The sequence below is a fragment of the Leucopleurus acutus genome, assembly GCF_964270905.1.
Source record: "Leucopleurus acutus genome assembly, chromosome: 11".
Classification (NCBI taxonomy): Eukaryota; Metazoa; Chordata; class Mammalia; order Artiodactyla; family Delphinidae; genus Leucopleurus; species Leucopleurus acutus.
The window spans coordinates 34117323-34140164 of record NC_139152.1 but is presented as its reverse complement, the minus strand read 5'-3'; the positions used below and the strand labels follow the sequence as shown (position 1 = coordinate 34140164).

Below are 22842 nucleotides of genomic sequence, written 5' to 3'. Positions count from 1 at the left end.
TGGTAGGACTTATCATTGCATTCTTACTTTTTTTAAAGCTGTCTTACCTCAAAGATTAAAACTATTATTTCTCTCTCTCATTTGAAACATGGGATTATGGTTATACCCAGTAGGTTCCAGTGGTCAAACCTTATAGAAAATATTCATTGCACAGAATTCCACGACAACAAAATACTTGGAAATGTCCTTGCACGTTCTCAAAGTAAAAACTAGAAAATGATGGAAACAATTTTTCAGTGAAATTTATTATTAGTGAGTTCATTTTGTTTGAATCCATTATTTTGGTATTTAGAAAATGGGTAGATCTTAGTGTCAGACAAACCTGTGGTCTCATTCTGGCCCTGTTTCCTGTGAAACCTTGACCACCTCTCTGCTTCACTTTTCTTACCTGTAAAATATAGTTTGTATTTACCTTAATTAATTTATAGTAATCAGAATTCTTAGTTGTCAGTCACCAAAGTCCATTAAAAATGACTTCAGCAAAACAGATACTTATAGGCTTATATGGATTGCTGGAAGGAACAGGATTGAAGGAAGAATTCCCCGGGCAGTTCCAGGGACCTCAAGGACTGGGGACTCTTTCTCTTCTGCTGTAGACAGGCTTTGTTCCTGGGGTCTTTCAACTTCTTGTAGTGTTTCGTCTCTAATCTCAAGTAGAAAATTTTAGAAAAAGGCTCTCATTGGACTTGCATCACATGCACATCCTTGGATCAGCCAATGTTGCCTGGGATGGGGGCCTCTGGTTCTCTGGGCTGTGTTCCTTGCACATCCATACTGCAGACAGAATCCCATGACTGGCGCTGGAGGGGAGTGCTGCGCCAGTGGAGAGGAATGCTCGGGAGGTAGTGGCTCTTCCACATAGAGGGACTCTCTGAAGGTGCTCAGTGTGGACAGACTGTATTTAAGGTATTCAATCTAAAGCACTTATCTTAAAGCACTGACCAGATGTCAGTACTTCAGAAGGAGTTAAACCATGCTCTGGCTTTTTAGATACTCTAGGTGATTAAATTCTCACGGTTCACTGATGACAGCGATTATCAAGATTTCATCCCATTGAGGCTGTACAGCATATCGGTAGTAGGGAATCAAGAAACTACTAGGCATTTCAGTGATACCATTTCTGGACCCGTCATACCCTTACTGTGAATGACTGTTAACTGGGAGGTAGTCACCTTACTTTCCTTTTCAGATCTGGTCAGGCCATCAAGTTATGGTTTCTGCTGGGTCCCAGGAACACTAACTAGTAGGATATACTGAAAATGTAGAGTGGGAAGAGTCAGGGCTTTGGAAACAGACTTCAGCTTTGCCACTCACTGGCTGTGTTAACCTTGAACACATTTCCTCATCAGTTACAAAGAGGTAAGAGTATCTGTGATAATTGGGTTGTTTGTGGGAATTGAAAAAAATAGCTTGTGTAGATTACTTGGTATGGTGCCTGGCACAATAAAATTATAGCTAATTCAGTGATGGTTTTGATCATTTAAATTTTAAATGATTTTTTTTTTTTTTTTTCAGTTTCTGACCTCTGGGAAAAATGTCCTCAGGCCCCAGTCCAGACCTGCTAAACCAGAGTCCCTGGGAGTGGGGCTTGGGAGTCTGTATTTTAGATATGTGCTCCAGGTTGTTGTTATAAAGCCAAAGATTGAGAACCATTGATTTAACTGAGAATGATTTGACCACTATTTTTGCGCTATTGTATTTTTGGGGAGAAATTTTTTGCCTTTTCCCTGCAGTTACTTTTGAAGAAGAGAGGAGTTAGGCAGTGAACAGTGAAGAAGGCTGAATTATTTACTAAAGCCACCTTAATCTCTGCTTTGTTGATGCAGAGACATCTTAGATAAAACCCAGTATTTTGCACCTTGTATTTCAGTTCACTGAAGATCATACTTCACATAGCTGTAAAGTGCTTAGCACAAACCTGACTAGTAAATTAATTAATTAATGTTGTTCTGTGCTTTTGAACGGGAAAGTGGTTAGGTTAATGAGAAAATAATGTGTACTTTTGACATAGAAATCCTATTTTAAAACATTAAGATTATTATCTGTGTGTCATACCTGTTGGAAATACTTCCCCCCAACATGTTAACTTAAATTTTTTTCAGAGTGTATGCCACGTGAAGTTTAAAATTTTTATGTGTTCAGATTGGCAGTTTTTTCCTTATCATTTTTATTTTTGTCATGCATAGAAAAACTTTCTACCAGTGGGTTTTTTCCCCTTTTTTTTCATTTAAATCTTTAATTCATTTTTTTTTTCCGAGAGAGTTTAGGTTGTACAGTGTGATACTAACTTATTTTTGAAATGGTTAGATAATTGTTCATTGCCATTTGCGTATAAGCAGTTCTTTTCACACTTCTTGAATATTCATGACACTAGATATTTATGAAAAAGAAGACCTGACTTAGATGTCTGAAGACAATTCTTAGTTGAAAATGAGTTGTGCAGGAACTGATCTTTAAATAATGGTGGTTAGAACCATGGGAATGGTCTTCTTTAACATGGCTGTAAGCATCTTTATTTCTCTTGCAGTCACAGTGCAGGTATCCGTGCCTTTAAGGTGCATCTTTGGTGAGGCACCTCATTCAGACTTCCACATTCTTATGCTGGATATGCCTAGACTTATCACTGACTCTCCACGATGCAGATGGTTTTCACTAAAGCCTCATGGCTATCAGGGACATTTAGAAATGAAAAACATCTTTTTCAGTTTGATTTAAAAGTATGAAAGACCTTCTGCTGTTGCATTTAAGTAAACTTTAAGTTTGAGGACTGTTATTGTGGAGAGTGTTACTGTTAAATGCTCTGTTTAATCCAGAGCATGATGTCTCAATTTTTTTTATTTTTTTATTTTATTTTTTGTGGTATGCAGGCCTCCCACCACTGTGGCCTCTCCCATTGCGGAGCACAGGCTCCGGATGCGCAGGCTCAGCGGCCATGGCTCACGGGCCCATCCGCTGCGCGGCATGTGGCATCCTCCCGGACCAGGGCACGAACCCGTGTCCCCTGCATTGGCAGGCGGACTCTCAGCCACTGTGCCACCAGGGAAGCCCTTTTTTTTAAAATTTTTATATTTTATTTTATTTACTCTTTTATACAGTAGGTTCTTATTAGTCATCAGTTATATACACATGCGTGTATACATGTGAATCCCACTTGCCCAGTTCATCACACCACCATCCCCACCCCTTCGCAGCTTCCCCCCCTTGGTGTGCATACGTTTGTTCTCTACAACTGTGTCTCAACTTCTGCCCTGCAAACCGGTTCATCTGTACCATTTTTCTAGGTACAGATGCGTTAATATATGATATTTGTTTTTCTCTTTCTGACTTATTTCACTCTATGTGACAGCCTCTAGATCAATCCACATCTCAACAAATGACTCAATTTTGTTCCTTTTTATGGCTGAGTAATATTCCATTGTATATATGTACCACATCTTCTTTATCCATTCATCTGTCGATGGGCATTTAGGTTGCTTCCATGACCTGGCTATTGTAAGTACTGCTGCAGTGAACATTGGGGTGCATGTGTCGTTTTGAATTATGGTTTTCTTTGGATACATGCCCAGTAGTGGGATTTCTGGATCATATGGTAATTCTATTTTTAGTTTTTTAAGGAACCTCCATACTGTTCTCTGTAGTGGCTGTATAAATTTACATTCCCACCAACAGAGCAAGAGGGTTCCCTTTTCCCCACACCAGCATTTATTGTGTAGATTTTTTTGGTGATGGCCATTCTGACCAGTGTGAGGTGATACCTCATTGTAGTTTTGATTTGCATTTCTCTAATGATTAGTGATGTTGAGCAGCTTTTCATGTGCTTCTTGGCCATCTGTATGTCTTCTTTGGAGAAATATCTATTTAGGTTTTCTGCCCATTTCTGGATTGGGTTGTTTGTTTCTTTAATATTGAGCTGCATGAGCTGTTTATATATTTTGGAGATTAATCCTTTGTCCGTTGATTCGTTGGCATATATTTTCTCCCATTCTGAGGGTTGTCTTTTCATCTTGTTTATGATTTCCTTTGCTGTGCAAAAGCTTTGAAGTTACATTAGTTTCCATTTGTTTATTTTTGTTTTTATTTCCATTACTCTAGGAGGTGGATCAAAAAAGATCTTGCTGTGATTTATGTCAAAGAGTGTTCTTCCTATGTTTTCCTCTGAGAGTTTTATAATGTCTGGTCTTATATTTAGGTCTTTAATCCATTTTGAGTTTATTTTTGTGTTTGGTGTTAGGGAGTGTTCTAATTTCATTCTTTTGCATGTAGCTGTCCAGTTTTCCCAGCACCACTTATTGAAGAGACTGTCTTTTCTCCATGGTATATCCTTGCCTCCTTTGTCATAGATTAGTTGACCATAGGTGCGTGGGTTTATCTCTGGGCTTTCTGTCTTGTTCCATTGATCTATGTTTCTGTTTTTGTGCCAGTACCATATTGTCTTGATTACTGTAGCTTTGTAGTATAGTCTGAAGTCAGAGAGTCTGATCCCTCCAGCTCCGTTTTTTCCCCTCAAGACTGCTTTGGCTATTCGGAGTCTTTTGTGTCTCCATACAAATTTTAAGATTATTTGCTCTAGTTCTGTAAAAAATGCCATTGGTAATTTGATAGGGATTGCACTGAATCTGTAGATTGCTTTGGGTAATTTGGTCATTTTCACAATATTGATTCTTCCAATCCAAGAACATTATGTATCTCTCCATCTGTTTGTATCATCTTTAATTTCTTTCATCAGTGTTTTATAGTTTTTTGCATACAGGTTTTTTGTCTCCCTAGGTAGGTTTATTCCTAGGTATTTTATTCTTTTTGTTGCAGTGGTAAATGGGAATGTTTCCTTAATTTCTCTTCCAGATTTTTCATCATTAGTGTATAGGAATGCAAGAGATTTCTGTGCATTAATTTTGTATTCTGCAACTTTACCAAATACATTGATTAGCTCTAGTAGTTTTCTGTTGATACTTTTAGGATTCTCTATGTATAATATCATGTCATCTGCCAAGAGTGAAGTTTTACTTCTTCTTTTCCAATTTGTATTCCTTTTATTTCTTTTTCTTCTCTGATTGCCGTGGCTAGGACTTTCAAAACTATGTTGAATAATAGTGGTGAGAGTGGACATCCTTGTCTCGTTCCTGATCTTAGAGGAAATGCTTTCAGTTTTTCACCATTGAGAATGATGTTTGCTGTGGGTTTGTCGTATATGGCCTTTATTATGTTGAGGTAGATTCCCTTTCTGCCTGCTTTCTGGAGAGTTTTTATCATAAATGGGTGTTGAATTTTGTCAAAAGCTTTTTCTGCATCTATTGAGATGATCATATGGTTTTTATTATTCAGTTTGCTAATATGGTGTATCACATTGATTGATTTGCGTGTATTGAAGAATCCTTGCATCCCTGGGATAAATCCCACTTGATCATGGTGTATGATCCTTTTAATGTGTTGTTGAATTCTGTTTGCTAGTATTTTGTTGAGGATTTTTACATCTATATTCTTCAGTGATATTGGTCTGTAATTTTCTTTTTTTGTAGTATCTTTGTCTGGTTTTGGTATCAGGGTGATGGTGGCTTCATAGAATGAGTTTGGGAGTGTTCCTTCCTCTGCAGTTTTTTGGAGGAGTTTGAGAAGGATGGGTGTTAACTCTTCTCTAAACATTTGATAGAATTCACCTGTGAAGCCATCTGGTCCTGGACTTTTGTTTGTTGGAAGATTTTTAATCACAGTTTCAATTTCATTACTTGTGATTGGTCTATTCATATTTTCTATTTCTTCCTGGTTCAGTCTTGGAAGGTTATACCTTTCTAAGAATTTGTCCATTTCTTCCAGGTTGTCCATTTTATTGGCATAGATTTGCTTGTAGTAGTCTCTTAGGATAATTTGTATTTCTGCGGTGTCTGTTGTAACTTCTCCTTTTTCATTTCTAATTTTATTGATTTGAGTCCTCTCCCTCTTAATGAGTCTGGCTAATGGTTTATCAGTTTTATCTTCTCAAAGAACCATTTTTAGTTTTATTGATCTTTGCTATTGTTTTCTTTGTTTCTATTTCATTTATTTCTGGTCTGATCTTTATGATTTCTTTCCTTCTACTAACTTTGGGTTTTGTTTGTGCTTCTTTCTGTAGTTCCTTTAGGTGTAAGTTTAGATTGTTTATGTGAGATTTTTCTTGTTTCTTGAGGTAGGCTTGTATAGCTATAAACTTCCCTCCTAGAACTGCTTTTGCTGCATCCGATAGGTTTTGGATTGTCGTGTTTTCATTGTCATTTGTCTCTAGTATTTTTTGATTTCCTCTTTGATTTCTTAAGTGATCTCTTGGTTATTTAGTAACGTATTGTTTAGCCTCCATGTGTTTGTGTTTTTTATGTTTTTTTCCCTGTAATTCATTTCTAATCTCATAGCATTGTAGTCAGAAAAGATGCTTGATATGATTCCAATTTCCTTAAGTTTACTGAGGCTTGATTTGTGACCCAAGATGTGATCTGTCCTGGAGAATGATCTGTGTACACTTGAGAAGAATGTGTAATCTGCTGTTTTTGGATGGAATGTCCTGTAAATATCAGTTAAATATATCTGGTCTATTGTGTCATTTAAAGCTTCTCTTTCCTTATTTACTTGCATTTTGAATGATCTGTGCATTGGTTTAAGTGAGATGTTAAAGTCCCCCACTATTAATTGTGTTACTGTTGATTTCCTCTTATAGCTGTTAGCAGTTGCCTTATGTATTGAGGTGCTCCTATGTTGGGTGCATATATATTTATAATTGTCATATCATTTTCTTGGATTGATCCCTTGATCATTATATAGTGTCCTTCCTTGTCTCTTGTAACATTCTTTATTATAAAGTCTATTTTATCTGATATGAGAGTTGCTACTCCAGCTTTCTTTTGATTGCCCTTTGCATGGAATATCTTTTTCCATCCCCTCACTTTCAGTCTGTATGTGTCCCTAGGTCTGAAGTGGGTCTCTTGTAGACAGCAAATATATGGGTCTTGTTTTTGTATCCATTCAGCAAGCCTGTGTCTTTTGGTTGGAGCATTTAATCCATTCACATTTAATGTAATTATCGATATGTATGTTCCTATGGCCATTTTCTTAATTGTTTTGGGTTTGTTTTTGTAGGTCCTTTTCTTCTCTTGAGTTTCCCACTTAGAGAAGTTCTTTAGCATTTGTTGTAGAGCTGGTTTGGTGGTGCTGAATTCTGTTAGCTTTTGCTTGCCTGTAAAGCTTTTGATTTCTCCATCGAATCTGAATGAGGTCCTTGCCAGGTAGAGTAATCATGGTTGTAGGTTCTTCCCTTTCATCACTTTAAATATATCATGCCACTCCCTTCTGGCTTGTAGGGTTTCTGCTGAGAAATCGGCTGTTAACCTTATGGGAGTTCCCTTTTATGTTGTCATTTTCCCCTTGCTGCTTTCAGTAATTTTTCTTTGTCTGTAATTTTTGCCAGTTTGATTACTGTGTGTCTTGGCATGTTACTCCTTGGGTTTATCCTGTATGGGACTCACTGTGCTTCCTGGACTTGGGTGGCTATTTCCTTTCCCATGTTAGGGAAGTTTTTGACTATAATCTCTTCAAATATTTTCTTGGGTCCTTTCTCTCTCTCTCCTCTTCTTTTGGGACCCTTGTAATGCGAATGTTGTTGCGTTGTTGTCCCAGAAGTCTCTTAGGCTGTCTTTATTTCTTTTCATTCTTTTTTCTTTAGTCTGTTCCGCAGCAGTGAATTCCACCATTCTGTCTTCCAGATCACTTATCCGTTCTTCTGCCTCAGTTATTCTGCTGTTGATTCCTTCTAGCGAAGTTTTCATTTCAGTTATTGTATTGTTCATCTCTGTTTGTTTGTTCTTTAATTCTTCTAGGTCTTTGTTAAACATTTCTTACATCTTCTCAATCTTTGCCTCCATTCTTTTTCTGAGGTCCTGGATCATCTTCACTATCATTATTCTGAATTCTTTTTTTGGGAGGTTGCCTATCTCCACTTCATTTAGTTATTTTTCTGGGGTTTTATCTTGTTTCTTCATCTGGTACCTAGCCCTCTGCCTTTTCATCTTGTCTATCTTTCTGTGAATGTGATTTTTGTTCCACAGGCTGCAGGATTGTAGTTCTTCTTGATTCTGATGTCTCAATTCTTAAAACATTTTTCAAGTACTGAAATTTGGAGGAATTTAATTTGTGATTCATTTATTGTTTTAAACTTTTGAAATAAATATAAGTTCACAGGAAGCTTCATAGATACCCATTTATCCTTCACTCAGTTTTTCCCCAGTAGTAACATTTTACACGAGCTTAGTGTAATGCTACTGTATCTGGAATATATGTGTATCAACATAGTGGAATAGTAGAACCCCAGAAATTAACATTGTACAACCCATAGACCATCTTCAGACATCACCAGTTTACCTGCACTCATGTGTATGTGCAGTTTTATGCTGTTGTATCACGTAAGTGAAATTCGTGTCATCACCCCCACAGTCAGGATACAGACTGTTGTATTACCACGGAGATCCCTGTGCTATCCCTTGATCAGTTTGCTTGTAGACAAGCCACCTAGAGCTAGAAATATTAAGCCGTATGAAACAGGGGGATGAGTCATGGTAAAGTTTTATTTCAGTTTGATCCACAGTGGAAAAACTTTGCATTTATGGACTTCACTGATTCTGGATGTCATTGTTTACTGAAGACATACCCATTTAGGTCAGCTACAGTTTTGCCCCATTAAAATTATTTAATAGAGTTACCTCTTTGAATTTTGTATGTCTAATGTTCCATTTTCAATAATCTTAAGGAATAAAAGCAAAAGCAACTAATAATCAGAACTTGGATAAGTACCTTTACTTTTCCAATATTTTTAAACTTTTTTTTTTCTGGCCTGAAAATACCAGTACTGTCTGTCTCAGATTAGTTGTTTTTTCTCATTTATTGCTTGTAGTGATAGTTATTGGTACGTAATGAGTTCTCAGTATGAGTTTCTACTCTCTATCTTAATCTTTAAAACCAAGTTTTCAGAAGTGAAAGAATGTAAATTTGGGAGATAAGAAACTGTGAATAAATTATGCCCCCTTTTGCTAGCAGCAGCTCAGTGTTTTATGTTTGTTTTTTTTAATGGTAAGGAGGATGTATACTCACTAGTGCATATGTTTTATATTTCCATTAAAGAAAGACAGAAAGAGAACATTCTTTCTGTAAACTGTGTTTTCTGACATTGAGTTATGGTCAAGAAAGTTACCTAAAACTTGACATTTTTTTCCCTGTAATTTCATCTGCATTAATCAGTTTACATTGATTACATGATCCAGCCATTCCTCTCGTAGGGGTGTGTGTGCGCACATGTGTGTGTATATGTATGTGTGTGTGTGTGTGTATATATATATATATATATATACTCAAGAGAATAGAAAACATACGTTCATGTTAAAATTTTACATGGATGTTCATAAAAGTATTATTTATAATAACCAAAAAGTATCAACAACCCAAATGTTCATTAACTCATGAATGGATAAAGAAAATGTGGTATATCCATCCATTCATAAAAGGGAATGTTATCTGGCCATAAAAAGGAATGAAATGTGCTGATAAATGCTACAGTGGGTGAACCTTGAAAATACACTAAGTGAAAAAAGTCTGACTCAAAAGGTCACATATTATATGATTCCATTTATCTATGGAGACAGAAAATAGATGCATGATTGCCTAGGGTTGGGAGCAATACAAGTTGAGGCAGAAAATGGTATTAATACACAATTTCAAGCAGTCATTTTTACAAAAAAATTTAATTAGTCATTTTCTTTGAGACTTCATTTTTAATTTTCATTTTCTACTGTTGGAAGATTTGACAGAAGGAGATGGAATAACCAACTTATTTCCTTCCTGGAACAAAGGGGCACTTTAGGTGTTGATTATAAATAAATTGTGGATTTGTTGGAAGAAAGCTTTGATGATGTCTGTATCTGAAAGATGGAGATACCTATTTGAACAGGTTTGTTGTGAGGCTTAAATGGATGTGAGAACTCTTGAATCTGAAAAAAACTCTGTTAGTTGTTGCCACTTCCACTCAGCCTGTCTCTACAAATAAGTGCAAGACTTAAAAACTACATGACCACACCTGGAAGGGGACCAACAAATTTCCTGATCAGGTTGTACATTTTACTGGTCTGCACACATTTTCTGACTTATCAACTAAGATATGTTAACTTTTTATGCTGTGCTTGAAAACGGTGTCCATTTCAAGAAAAAATAAATTATAGTGTCACTTTTTTCCATTGATTTAAAAATTCTGACGTAGTTCTTTATGCAGTAGTATACAGAATAACTTAGGCAGGATTTTAAAAGCAACCAGTGCCTGACCCTGTCCTTAGGGTTTCTGATTTAACAGGTCTGGTGTAGGGCTCTCTGGTGATTTCATTGTACATCCTGGATTGAGACCCCCTGTCTTAGCCTGTTGACATTTGTGAGAGGTGTGATCAGAGATGTTGCAAATATGAAATTTCATAGACCTTTCACTGTAAGAACAGTAATTGAATTAATGGTGATGGGACATGAGGTGACCTGGTTTAGTGACTCACTCTGACTTCATACTTGCTTTAGTAAACCCAAGCCTCCACTGTACTGAATTTCCAGCTAGACTCTTGTTTTGAAAAGGAATAACAATGAAAAACATACTTTTTGTAATGTGAGCAGTTGTTGTTGTGTATTTGTGGGGTTTTTTAGCTCCAACCTGCAATCTAAGAAGAAAGTCCACATTTGATCCCCTATCTTAGCTTGTGAAATATAGTGAAACTGAGATGTGTAGGTAATGAAACTGAGCCGTGAATATCAACTTGGTCTCTTATTTCCAACTTAAAACACGATACTTGGTGTTTTAAGCTTGGATTGAGGATTAATTTAAAAGCATTTAAAGATTCTCTCTTTCCTTTCTACCAGCATTTGTGGCTTAAATTTTGCTTCAGAATAAGCAAATGTTTTGTTTGGCAGAATGATTTTATTCTAGGGGGGATATGTGCAGTTAAGGAAGGAAAATTTTAGAAGTATTCCAATATTTTCTATGTCATCTTAGGAGGAGATCTTAATATATTAAGAGCGTTCATGACTAAAAAACGTTTCCAGTCTGTGGTATTTTTTGCCTAAAGGTTTTAAAGTTCTATTTAAAGTAGTGCTACCCTAAGTAAGGGAGAAATCAATTTCCAGAAATCCTCAAGTTACCATAGCAAGTTGGGTTTGCAGTTTTGTTGCTGTAAAATAGAACAGTAAGTTTTTATGTTATTGAATAAATTCCTTGTTAGTTTTAAGCCAAAATACTCACATAGGACTATTTCTGTCTTACTCTGTTAGGTGTAAAGATTTCTCTCTGTGTTACTGGAATCCCTATTGGATGCTGCCCTCTGATGTTTGTGGAATGAACTGCTTTTGGGAAGCGGCTTTTAGGTAGGCACTTAATATTTAATTGGTAGATTAGTGTAGGTAAGATTAGATAGTAGCTAATCAATTTTTGAGTGTAATAAAAATGTGGTCATATGGTCATAAAAATGTTTCTTTTCCTGTAATATTATTATACAAGTAAATAATTTGTTTTCTGATTGGGTTTTCTATTCTTTTTTCCCACTTTGAAGTAGTTATGACTAATTTTTTAATACATACTGTGTATAAAATGATCTAAAAAATTTTAAAGATGTTACTAAGATAAACCATTGTTCTTAGGACAATTTATGATCAAATTTTAGGTAACAGGTAATGAAGTGGTAACCGGATAATAAAGGTAGATTTCCACTGACATTTACAGACATATAACATTTATCTAACTTAAAGCTGGTATACTAAAAAAACATTTTGTAGGCAGATGGAGACAACTGGGGAAGGATTATATTGGTTATGAGCAGAGGGGTTGAATATTGGGGAATGGGAGGATAAAGATAAGTGTTTAATGAAGGAGCAAATGATATGACATTGTTTATTGGCCCTTTTTTAAAGTTTTTGACTAGTGCAGCTTTGTTCATGGCTCTGGACAATGAAGGCATTGGATTGACTGACTCTCAGGTCCCTTCCTGCTCTAACCTTCAAGGAAGGAAACAAGTATTGGTAGGAATGGGATATCAGACTCTCTGAGATAGTAGCAGGGGAGAGTGAGGCTGTAGCCTAAAGTGCCCTTCCCAAGAATAAAATTTCTTTATGATTCATTTGAATTTTAATTCTACTCATTCCATTTGCCAGGCACAGTGCTAGGTGCTAAGAATCAGACTGAGTCTGGTTAACATGGCCCCATCCTTCTGGAGCTTACATTCTGATGGGAGCTTCACACTAGTCAACCTGAGACTCTAGTAGAGGGTGACAGGTTATAGCCACAAAGATGGGAGAAGCAGGTGGGAGGCATCAGGGAAGGCGTTTTCAAGGGAGTGACTGCATGACGAACAGGAAATTCGCCAGGCTTAAGGACAAGAGGTGACATATTCCAGGTGGGAAGAACTGCATTCTTAATAAATATTAGTAGTGTGTATTTTTAAATTCTTGTATTCCCAGTACATTATACATCCCATGGACAACTGGGAATGAATCATTGAAATCACATATTTTAATTGTATCTCATTGCTATGGAAAAGGTTGGATGATTGAAATTCTAATATGGGTCAGTCGAGTCAGATTATGTAAACTTTTAAAAGCTAACTTTTTCAAGCTAATCTTACCATTCAGCTTGTTCATAGTGTTGGAGAATAGGAGCTCCATATTTTTCATCCTTTAAAGAGTTTTCTAGTGAATAGAGTAATGACAAGCACCACTTAGCTATCTCCGACCTGACATAAATCTGCTCACTCTGGGAGCTGGGTAAGGTTGAAAGCCCCTGTATACTCTGATTTATACAACCCAGGCCCTTTCATAAGTTACGGCATGAGTAATGATCTTCCTACCTCCTCTGCTGCGGAAGTAGCCCAGCGAAGTTGACCTAGTCTGAATCCTGGAGCCTCTGCTTAGTATTCCTTTTCTTTGAGTCTCTCCAACTCACTATTTTCCCAAAGCTCCCAAGTATTCCCTGGAAGGAATTACATGTGGATAGATACGTGACATTGTAAACGCTTGTGCTTTTTTACTCTCCTAAATTTGAAATTTTAAAAGTTATACTCTCTGCCTGTAATATTACATCTGTAGTATAAATCTGTAACCATTTTGTTACATGTATCATATAATTATGTAAAATCTCTTAAAGTTAGTATGATCAGGCCACCCAAGATGGCTGTTCTCTTGCTCTCTGTACATCCCCTGCTCGACCAGTCCCTGCCTCACCTACACCCTACTCACATGCCTGACCTTCCTACATACTTGCCCCTGCCCCAACTAGCGATGGTTCTGACCTTTAAATCAGAACATCTCCTCCATGATAGCTTATCAAAGGAATGGTGAGGCGCGTGCTCCTCTGCTAGTTTCCCTGGTAACCAGTGAGCCAACCTGAGGTCAGTTCTCCCTAACTAATAACTAATAACTGATTACCCCTTCCCCCCGCCCCCCAGCAAACACTGCTGCCATGTCATCTGCACACAGTAGCGTGCTGCTCCAGGACCTTGCTTTCGACATGTAAGCTCCCCCCATCCATTAAGTCATTGATGTCTCTACTGGCCTGACTGGCCTCCTCCTTCGGTCTTGAAGCTGGGCAAGTACGGGGCTTGCAGGCCTGCATGCTGCAGCCCAACACTTAGTTTCTTACTTTGCTCTTGGGAATCCCTTATTTATTCAGTCTATTCCAATGTGCCGACAAGCTAAAGTGCTGTCCCATTGCCATGTCATTCTCCCCCTCCATTTCAGTATTTAAATAGCACCTCATTTTTGCCTGACTCTGCCCACCTGGGGAAGCTTCTCTGCAATCCCCTCGGCTACCATTAGCTCTCCCATTTTGCCTGGCACCGGTGGGCCCTTATAACTGGCACCATTTTCTTCTCCCCAGACTTGTCCCAGCGTTTCCAACTTGAATTCTTTATGTATTTTTTTTTTTTTTTTTTTGCGGTACGCGGGCCTCTCACTGTTGTGGCCTCTCCCGTTGTGGAGCACAGGCTCCGGACGCGCAGGCTCAGCGGCCATGGCTCACGGGCCCAGCCACTCCGCGGCATGTGGGATCTTCCCAGACCGAGGCACGAACCCGTGTCCCCTGCATCGGCAGGCGGACTCCCAACCACTGCGCCACCAGGGAAGCCCTCTTTATGTATTTTGATTAGACTTCTCTAGGGGGTTATTTCCTCCCAATTAATTTATTATACAGTGATCATAAAATAACATAAAAAAGCCCAAATCGCCTCAATACCCACCGCAAGTGTTTTCGCCGTTCCTGTGCGTGTGCTTCTAATAACTTGTATCTGCACGAGTTGTCTGCCCCTGACTGCTCCCCGGTGGCGTCACAGCGCTCACACCTCTTCTGCCTCTTCTGTCCTTGAAACAAACCAAAGTCCCTACTGCAGCTTGCTTCCAGCCCCTTTCCTTCAAGCATCCTTTGTTTGTTCTTTCTCGTCACCAGCAAACATTTATGAGTATCTGCTGGCTTTACTTCCTTAAAAAACAACAACAAAAAAAAGAACACCTTCACACCTCAGCCCGCTAGGAGCAGCACCCAGCCACCACCTGACGAAAAACCCGCTCTCACTGAAGTCACCTCTGACCTCGGAATTGTTCTTTGAGCCCTAATGTGCTTTCTTGTTACCACTTCCTCTTTCTTCCTTTCGACTCTGTCCGTCTCTGGCTCTTGTCGTCTCAGGCTTTGTTCCCGCCGCCTCTGGACTCCTCTCTCCAGTCCTAACTCCTTAGGACTCTGCTCTTTCTTCTGCTGCTCCCTGGATGGTTTAACTGATACCTTCATTCCAGAGCTGTTCTCTGAGCTCCCGAGCTGTGTCTCCAGCTACACGGTGGTGATTTTCGCCTTGCGGACTTGGGCTAGCCCCTCACACCTCCCCTCATCTGGGCTTTGTGTCTTGGTTCATGGTGGGCTTCCCACATGTCAGTCAGTCTGCAGTGACTTTTCCCGCCCGTCTCCTTTCATGCTGTTGCTCCTGCCGGCCTGTTCCTTTCTGTCCCTTAACTACCGTGGAATCACTTCTTATCCCGCCACTGTGACCTCCCTTCCGTGCCCACCGCTTCTTCCTTCTCTGTATCCTCCTAATTACTGTACCTGCTGCATCTGTTGTGGTTGCGAATCATTACCCACTTCTGGAGTGTTGACTTCGCAGACGGACACCACGTTCATTATTTAAGCCCCATTATTTGGCAAGGTGCTTGGCAACCAGTAAATGACTAGTAATTTTCCCCAGCAGTTTCAGACTAGGTTAGATGTTTGTGTAGTGAGCCCAGTTAGCAACCTTGATTGTTTTCTGTTTAAGCAATTACCATGCTTTCTGATTAAATCTTTCAAAAATCTGTCTTTTCACAACAGCTATAAATTGTGTGAGGTTAGGATTGTGGCTTTCTTGTTTATCCCCAGTGTCTAGCATGTGAAAGGAGTTCAAATATTCATTAAAAAGAATGGATATCACTTATGTTCTAAAAATTATACAGATTTAAGCCTGTACCAGCATGGTGTGAGTGTACTGGTGTCACCATAACCTTAACATTCATTATTGGGAGTTATAATTTTACCACTTATTAGAGTAAAATGATAGCTTATTATTGATTTATATTCATTGATTATTTCTTGAATATATTTTTGCATTTATTTGGCTTTTTAAATTTTTGTTTGTATTTTCTGTATTGATATTTACCTATTGAGCTTTTTAATGCTTATTTTATGAACTCTTAGAATAACACGTTCTACCTTTGCCATTGATTACAAATATTTTCTTTATTTGTTTCATTTTTTAATTGTAGTTTTCTTTTCATTATGTAATCTCTTAATTTTAATATTATTATGTGACTTGAGCTTTTAAAATATTTGATCTTTCTCTCTATGATGGGAATTGATTCTCAGTTCATAGTCTGTGTATTTGCTACCTGAACTGTTATCTTGAGTGGTCCCATGGTAGATTTAAGAGGTATATTTTTACAGACTATTTTAAATTATATTTTAACAATTAATACTTACAAAATGTTGAATTTTTAGATTTTTTTAATCCTTTGCATAAAACCTTGCAGAGTTTTTTTTAAGTATTATATTTTGTCCCCAGAGTGATTTATATACAACCTTTAAAGTAGTTTTACCTTAGTATGTTAATTCACCACAACTCTTTTTTTTATAGTAAGAGGAAAAACTTTTTTTAAAGAGCTACACATTAAGGAAATTATCATTAGTGTTTCTGAATATAGTTTTCCAATTTTGTTCAGTTGCAAGTTTTTTTTTGTTTGTTTGTTTGTTTTTTGCGATACGCGGGCCTCTCACTGTTGTGACTTCTCCCGTTGCGGAGCACAGGCTCCGGACGCACAGGCTCAGCGGCCATGGCTCACGGGCCTAGCCGCTCCGCGCCATGTGGGATCTTCCCTGACTGGGGCACGAACTCGCGTCCCCTGCATCAGCAGGCGGACTTGCAACCACTGCGCCACCAGGGAAGCCCGCAAGTTTTTAAAGATAAGGCGTGGCAGTTATTTTTTAGTTTGGGAAGATTGTTATCAGAAATTTAATCTGTTTACTTTGAGTCTGTGTACTTAATTATAATGCTAATTACTAGTCTAAATATTGTTATATGTTGTTTTCTTTTATAGATAAAACACTAATTTAATTATAGGCTAGAAGAACACACTGGAAGCTTTTGATGCTAAATTTTGATTAAAAAAATTTTAATTTTGATTAAAAACTTTCATGTTTAAATTTTGATGCTGTCTAAAAAAAGAAAAATTATTATTCCTTTATAGCAGAAATGTTACTTAAAATAAGTCTATTCTTAAGGCTTGTAAGTCTGTTTACAGTATTTGTATTAGAATTTTCATCTAAAACATTGTGTTAACTTTTTTTTCTGGATTCCTCCTCTCAGCTTTTTACTTTGATAAGTTTTCAAATCTACAGAGGTTGTAAGAATAGCATAGTGAGCCACTACATACCTGTCACTAGATATTTACCTATTAGTAACATTTTGCCACTTTTTGGCTGAACTGTTTGAGCGACAGCCTAAATATTCAGCATGTATTGCCAGAGAACAGGGATAGTCTCCAGTACCAACATAACAAAATTGGCACTTTCAAGTTATTTAACACTGACAGAATGTTATATATATTCATATTTCCTTATTTTCCTTTTAATGAACTTTGTATCTTTTCTACCCCATTCAGAACCCAGTCAAGGAACAAGTGCATTCAGTTATGAAATCTATTTAGTCTTCTTTTTTCTAGAACAATTCCCAGACATATTTTTGAGGGGGGGACGGGGCAGGGAGGCGTGGTGGTCGGTGTCTTTCTTTCATGACATGATATTTTTGTTTTGTTTCGCAGAATGTTCCTTTATTTGGATTTGCCTGTCTCCTTAGGATTAGATTCAGGATCTTTGGCAGGAATATTGCGCAGGAGATCTTGTGCTCTTTGGGCGTTCTATGGGGAGGCATGTGGTGGCAGACAGTTAACATGATTGGTTGTTTGATCCCCTGGTTAAGGTGGCGGTGTCACATTTCTACACCGTAACAGTATCTTTATCCCCTTTGTAATGTGTGGGGATAATACCTTGATACTCTGTGGTTTTAGCATCCATTAATTATTCTTGTTCAAATCATCTATTGCAACAGTGAGTGCAAAATAGTGTTTTTTGTAATTCTGTCATTCCTTCTACATTTATTGGTTGGTATTCATCTTTAAAGGAGGGTTCCCCCTCCGCCTTACTCTTTATTTAGTATCATTTTGGACTCACTGATTCAGTTTTTTAATAGAATGTGTTACCAATCATTGCCATCACAATTCTAGTCTATGCTCAGGCTATGCCAGATTTAGTCATGGGGACCCTCAGGTGTTACCTTTGAATTATCTGAAGCATTTCTTCTAATCATATATCTGTAGAAAAGTAGGTTATGACTTTAAAATGTCCTTTTTGGATAACGTTTCTTTAAATCCACAGGGACTTTCTCTTATTCACACTGTAATTAATATATAGCATATTTTTGTAGATCCTGACAATATTAACACCATTCAGTTGCGACCAAAATTACTTGAATGGCTACTTCCCTACAACTTCTTCGAAGGTTTTAGTTATCCCTTCCTCTAGTGTAAAAGCTTACTTTAGATTTCTTCCAGTTGCAGTTACTTCCTGTTCCTGGGTCTAGGGACAGGGTGGTGAGCAGAGGCATCTTTAAAATATGTTTTGTCTTGTCAGTTTAGCTGTTGGAGTCTGTACTGTATATAATGCTTTTGCTAAAAAGGGACACATAACAGAAAAACAAATGCAATATTGTTGACAGTACTACTACTTTTATAGAAATTGGTGGAAGGAGTGCTAGCAGTGTGATTAGAATAAGCCTTTCTGCAGTGCCTGAGAGCAGGAGTCCCTGGGACTGACCTTAGAAGGACTTTTTTCCTTGAAGAACATTTGACTTATTTCTTTTGAGAAGGTTTATTATACTTCTGTATGTAGAGAGTTCTGTGCCAAACAGCACATGACTGTTACGGCTCACTCTTTAAATCTCTAGGCTTTTAGCTTTGGGGCAGGATCTAGTTATGGCCAGTTAAGCAATCCGAGCCCATTATAGATTCTCAAATCTTGGTGCTTTAATGAGGGTCTTTGTACCCTCATGAGTAACAGGACCTGGAGGCATTTATCAGAAAGCTGAGACAATGGAGAGCTCTGTGAGATTGTTGTGTGTCTTGATTGCCTTCTCTTTTACTTGTGTCGTTGTGGCTTCCGCTGCTTTGAGGTGAACTGGGTTCATGTCCCCTTGTTTAGGTATAGAAAGTGTAGATAGTCTCCCCTCTGATAGGGCTCCAAAGTTATAAACTGAGGGGCTCAACAGAAACGAGGGGAATGGATAGAGGGTGCAGACGAGGACGCAGGCACTGCTTCTTTCTAATTCCTGTCAGTGGAAAAGAACAGAGCTTTCAAAAGACCCAAGCTTATGCTGTACCTTATGAGTGAAAGAGGTAGCACAGCAGGTGAGTGGTGGAAGGCTAAACTCTGGTAAACCTGTAACAGAAGATGGTTGGATAGCTGGATAGCCATGTGCAAAATTATGCAGTTGTCCCCTCCTCAAACCACTCATAAAAACCAGTTCCTGGTAGATTGATGTAAATTTTAAAGGCAAAGTATGTACCTGATGTTATATCTTAATTTAATGATAATCTTAATAACTTGATGAAGAATGAAGTATCACCACCGCTTCTCGAATAGTAAATTCCCCTTCCAACAATACCACTTTTTATGTGACTTCTCCATTGAATACCATTAACAAAGTGGTGTAATAATGTTTAACTTCATGAATTATCCAGGGAAGGTTTCTTTTTCTTAAAAGCAGTTGTTGTTGTTTGTTTTTAAAGAACGTCATCTTTAGAATAATTGGCCCATTAGTCTGAATAAAGGGTAGGTTATCAAGGTATTGGGTTTCAGCCTCTCAGTTGAGGGATCAGGGAAGGAAATGACTCTTGTGTTTTCTAGGAGATAAGTATTCATGCTGAAAAGCCTTTCTGCTCCTCTGCTGAAGGCTGACAGTTACCAGTAATTGTGTAGGTAAGAGATGTCCCATGTAAGAGAAGTGAACCCATTTTCAGGCCTCAGGAACTCAGAGCAGAAAAGCGTCAGTTTCAACTGCTGTCCTTAAATGTCTCTGGGCCCTTGGCAAACAAGCTTGTTAATATGACTGAATAGATACATAGTAGATGCAGGAGCATGTTATATATATTCAGACTTTATCATTAATAGGATAAAAAATTAATAATTGCAAATGTTTAATGTTAAAACATTAAGTTGTATGAATTTGATATTTAGGTGTGTTTTATATAGTCAATTGTTTGTATTTAATGTTATTTAGCATCATTTTCTGTTTTCTCATATCCTGGCCAGTTGAGGGACTACCCATGAGCAAGACCACGATTTTCCTCGGGAAACAGTTCTGGGTCCACTCTGACACACGGACACATGAATACTCAAGATTCCAAAGTCCTGTGCTAAGGAACATAACCACGATAATTTTAGCTTATAAATTTAAGAAAAATGATTAATCACCCATCCCTGCTACTACAAAATTTCAGTAATGGATACATACAACTATTAACGTTAAACAGTATTATTTGTAATCCCCTTATACATTTTACAGAAAGGATCTCTGTAACTAAAAATTGAGTTAAAGTCAAATTTGTATGTTTTTAGTTTTGGAATGTTTGTACTTCATAATACTTTAATGTGCTACTAGGTTGTTTTATGTTGTCTTCCACTCCTACATACCTTTAGCTGTCAGTTCCAAAAAGATTATTTTATGTCCTAATTACAGATGAGGTCTTTATTTCATATTGTAAATGTTAATTGTTTAATAAGAATGCAGTCACACATAATTAGTTCTGTTCCTTGTATGATGGTGGAGTATTACTGGTTCAGTGGTAAGGTGCTTGCACTGCTGCTCTGTGTTAGAGGTAGGGTCCAACATAGCCTAGGCTGGTAACTGGGGTTTAGGAATCTTTCCTTCCTTCCAAAATGATGTGCTACTAGCGTTTGACTAGTATTTTTAGACCACCTCAGAAATTTTTACTTCTCACTGATTACTTGATAAATGGGACTGCACAGTAAAACAAAACAAAGCAAAACAAAAAAACTTATGTGAAGGAAACTTCTTGTAATCAGCATGGTTGAAGATTGGATATAATACTGAAATATTTGTGGGTGAATTTATATCTGGGTTTGCTTCAAAATGATCTGTTGGTTAGTGGAAGGGGCTGTGGGGAGGGGTTTTAGAGGAAATAAGAATACCTTTGAATGGATAATTGTTGCAGCTGAGAGATGGGTACATGGAGGTTTACTGTTGTCTTCTCTCTACTTTGGTGTGTTTGAGATTTTTTTTTTTAAGTAAAATAGTTAAAAATTAAATGGAAGACCTTCAAATCAGTGCTGCTCCCTTTCTCAAGTGGGGGTTTCCTTGAGAGAATTAAGCCCTAATGTCCTACAGCATCCAGAGTGAGTAGTGAATTAACTTCTCTCCCGTGCATCCAGAATGATGCTAGTTATGTACCATTCTTGGGGGAATGCGGAAGTGGTCATTTTTTGTGTTTTGTGGTTCCTGGTGAGGAACGTTAGCTGAGAAAGGCTGGTTGAGGGTATAGATATATATATATATGATTGATTCAACATTATACTGTTTTGTAATTTGATGTGTCTTTGCTTTTTAAATAGAAGGTTCAAACTTCAGGTTTTTTTGTTTTTTTTTTTCAATTGAACTATAGTTGATTTACAATGTTGTGCTGGTTTCTGGTGTACAGCAGAGTGATTCAGTTATATATATATTCTCTTTCATATTCTTTTTCATTATGGTTTATTACAGGATATTGAATATAGTTCCCTCTGCTGTACAGTAGGACCTTGTTGTTCAAACCTCAATCTTTGAACACAGTCAGAATACCATGTCATTAACATGTTACCCTGTACTAACACTGTTGGAAAATGTGGTTTTCTTTTCTATCAGGTATAGTCTGAAAATGCAGCCCGTTGAGGAAGTGCACCTAGCCGTAGTTGCCTGTGGGGAAAGACTGGAAGAAACTCTAACCATGTTGAAGTCAGCACTTATCTTCAGCATCAAACCTCTTCAGTTCCATATTTTTGCTGAAGATCAACTACATGATAGTTTTAAAGGCATAGTAAGTATTTGAGACTTAGTCAAGCCTGTATAGTTGAATATTTAATGGTATATATAGTAAAATGTTGTTGAACAAAAATATGTATTCTAGGGCTTCCCTGGTGGCACAGTGGTTGAGAATCTGCCTGCCAATGCAGGGGACACGGGTTCGAGCCCTGGTCTGGGAAAATCCCACATGCTGTGGAGCAGCTAGCCCCGTGAGCCACAGTTACTGAGCCTGGAGCCCGTGCTCTGCAACAAGAGAGGCCGCGATAGTGAGAGGCCCGCACGCCGCGATGAAGAGTGGCCCCCACTTGCCGCAACTAGAGAAAGCCCTCGCACAGAAACATGGAGCCATACGCAGCCATAAATAAATGAATAAATTTTTTTTAAAAAAAGGCAAAATTCCTTTAAAAAAAAAAATGTATTCTGCAGCTCTGCCCTCTAAGAGTGGGGACTGTTCCCTGCTGCCACTTCCATCTGCACTTCCAGATCTAGGGTGTAAGAGGAAGACTTGTTTTTGAAAAGGAGTTAGGCTACTTAGAGTCCTTTGCCAAGCATGGAGGTTTTATTTTACTGACTATATAGTTCCAGGATGTTTTGACTGAGAAGTCTTACTTCTTAATTGTGTTCCCATCCTTGGCTTGAGAGTGCCTCAGTCAGAGTGTGCACAAAGGTTTTAATTCTGTTTTGAGTGGAGGGAACTCTTAATTGACAATATGGAGGGAAGTAGCTTCTTGCTCTGGTAAGAAAGTTTCTTATTTTGGTTTTGTATTAGTTACAGTCAGTTTGGCTGTAACGGCAGAAAACCCAAAATAACAGTGGCTTAAACAAGATAGAAGTTTATTTCTCTCTTATATAAAAGTAGGCAGTCTGTGGTATATGGCAGCGCTGTGTCTTCAGGGATTCTGTTTTTTTCTCTCTTGTGGCTGAGCCATCTTTAACTTAAAGCTTCTACCTCATGATCCAAGATGGCTACTCAAGCTCCAGCCATCACATTCATATTCTAGCCAACATGAAGGAGAAAGGAGTGAAGAAGGGGGTTCTCCTCCTCCTTTCTAAGGAAACTTTCTAGAAGTTGCACATGACATTCCTGCCAGTATCTCATTGGTTTCAACTTAGTCATGTGACCATATCTAGTTGTTTGTGTGGGTTGACGATATACCCTTTTAATCCG

At 38.0% G+C, this 22842-nt stretch overlaps 1 protein-coding gene across 2 annotated transcripts in view; it reads left to right on the top strand.

Moving 5' to 3' along the window:
- Positions 1-22842, top strand: part of GXYLT1 (glucoside xylosyltransferase 1) — a 47383-nt gene that overhangs the window by 2486 nt on the left and 22055 nt on the right. Inside the window, exons 2-3 of one of the 2 annotated variants that reach the window (XM_082850247.1) lie at positions 11311-11403; positions 21516-21687. In XM_082850247.1, coding sequence (XP_082706373.1) covers positions 11311-11403; positions 21516-21687 — 265 coding nt within the window. The remainder of the gene's footprint in view (positions 1-11310; positions 11404-21515; positions 21688-22842) is intronic. The other variant, XM_082850248.1, reaches the window with a different exon arrangement.